At 52.1% G+C, this 793-nt stretch overlaps 1 protein-coding gene across 1 annotated transcript in view; it reads right to left on the reverse strand.

Annotated features, from left to right (window-relative positions):
* EMH_0048430 (TPR domain-containing protein, putative) overlaps positions 1-793 on the reverse strand; it is a gene marked incomplete at both ends in the record, with an annotated part of 4,929 nt that overhangs the window by 3,513 nt on the left and 623 nt on the right. Inside the window, one exon of the mRNA XM_013496404.1 lies at positions 31-527. Within this exon, the coding sequence (XP_013351858.1) occupies positions 31-527 (497 nt within the window). The remainder of the gene's footprint in view (positions 1-30; positions 528-793) is intronic.

Consider the following 793-nt stretch of genomic DNA (forward strand, 5'->3'; position numbering starts at 1 on the left):
TCATCGTGCTCTAGGGGAAAAAAGAATTACCCGTCACTTGGAATGTATCCCTATAGGGTGTCGCATGCGAGAAACCGCCCATGCAGTCAAAGAAAGTCCTTATGGCGTGAAGGTTGAGCATGAACGAGATGGAGCCGTGAATAGCGATGTGGGGATCTCTCACACCCACAAACTCATCAGCTGTTGGGTAGCCCTTGTCGCCGACTAAGCAGAACAGGCGACCTCCACCGATGTGACTCAAGTTACGGAAAAGAGCAAAAGCTCCAATTGGGAGCACAAAGGAAAGCTGTTTGTTCAGCTTGCGGTAGCGCAGCAAGACCTCCTTAATTGTAGGGTCCCGTTGCAGGTAGGGGATATTCGCTGGACTAGAAGGATCGCAGGCTGCCTCCAAGTCCACACTCCTCCACTTCCAGCCCAGCGTCATGCGCAGCATGATCGCGGGAGCATCCAGCTCCTTCTCCTCTAGCGGCGAGTAGATGGAAACAAGCGCCCTCTCAAACTCGTTCTCGGCGGCCCCCGGTGTTATCCTGCAGACCAAAGAGCAACAACAGCTCCCACTATAAAATGCAGAATTGTTTCTACTAAACTGGTGTAGGAATTCTGATTGAGGGATTATGCTGGCTAAAGAGAAGCTGGCTGCAAGCACTTCTTCAGGGGTATCGGGCCTCTGGAGTGGCTGCAGCTCCGTGCAAGCCCCTGCTTTCACTTTTCGTGAAGTTGAGGTATTGGGGTCACGCATTTCTCTAGGGACGGAAATTATTATGCGTGAGAAGGAAAGTACCTCCAGCCGTCT

The sequence above is a fragment of the Eimeria mitis genome, genomic scaffold (genome assembly GCF_000499745.2).
Source record: "Eimeria mitis Houghton genomic scaffold, Emh_scaff2087, whole genome shotgun sequence".
NCBI lineage: Eukaryota > Apicomplexa > Conoidasida > Eucoccidiorida > Eimeriidae > Eimeria > Eimeria mitis.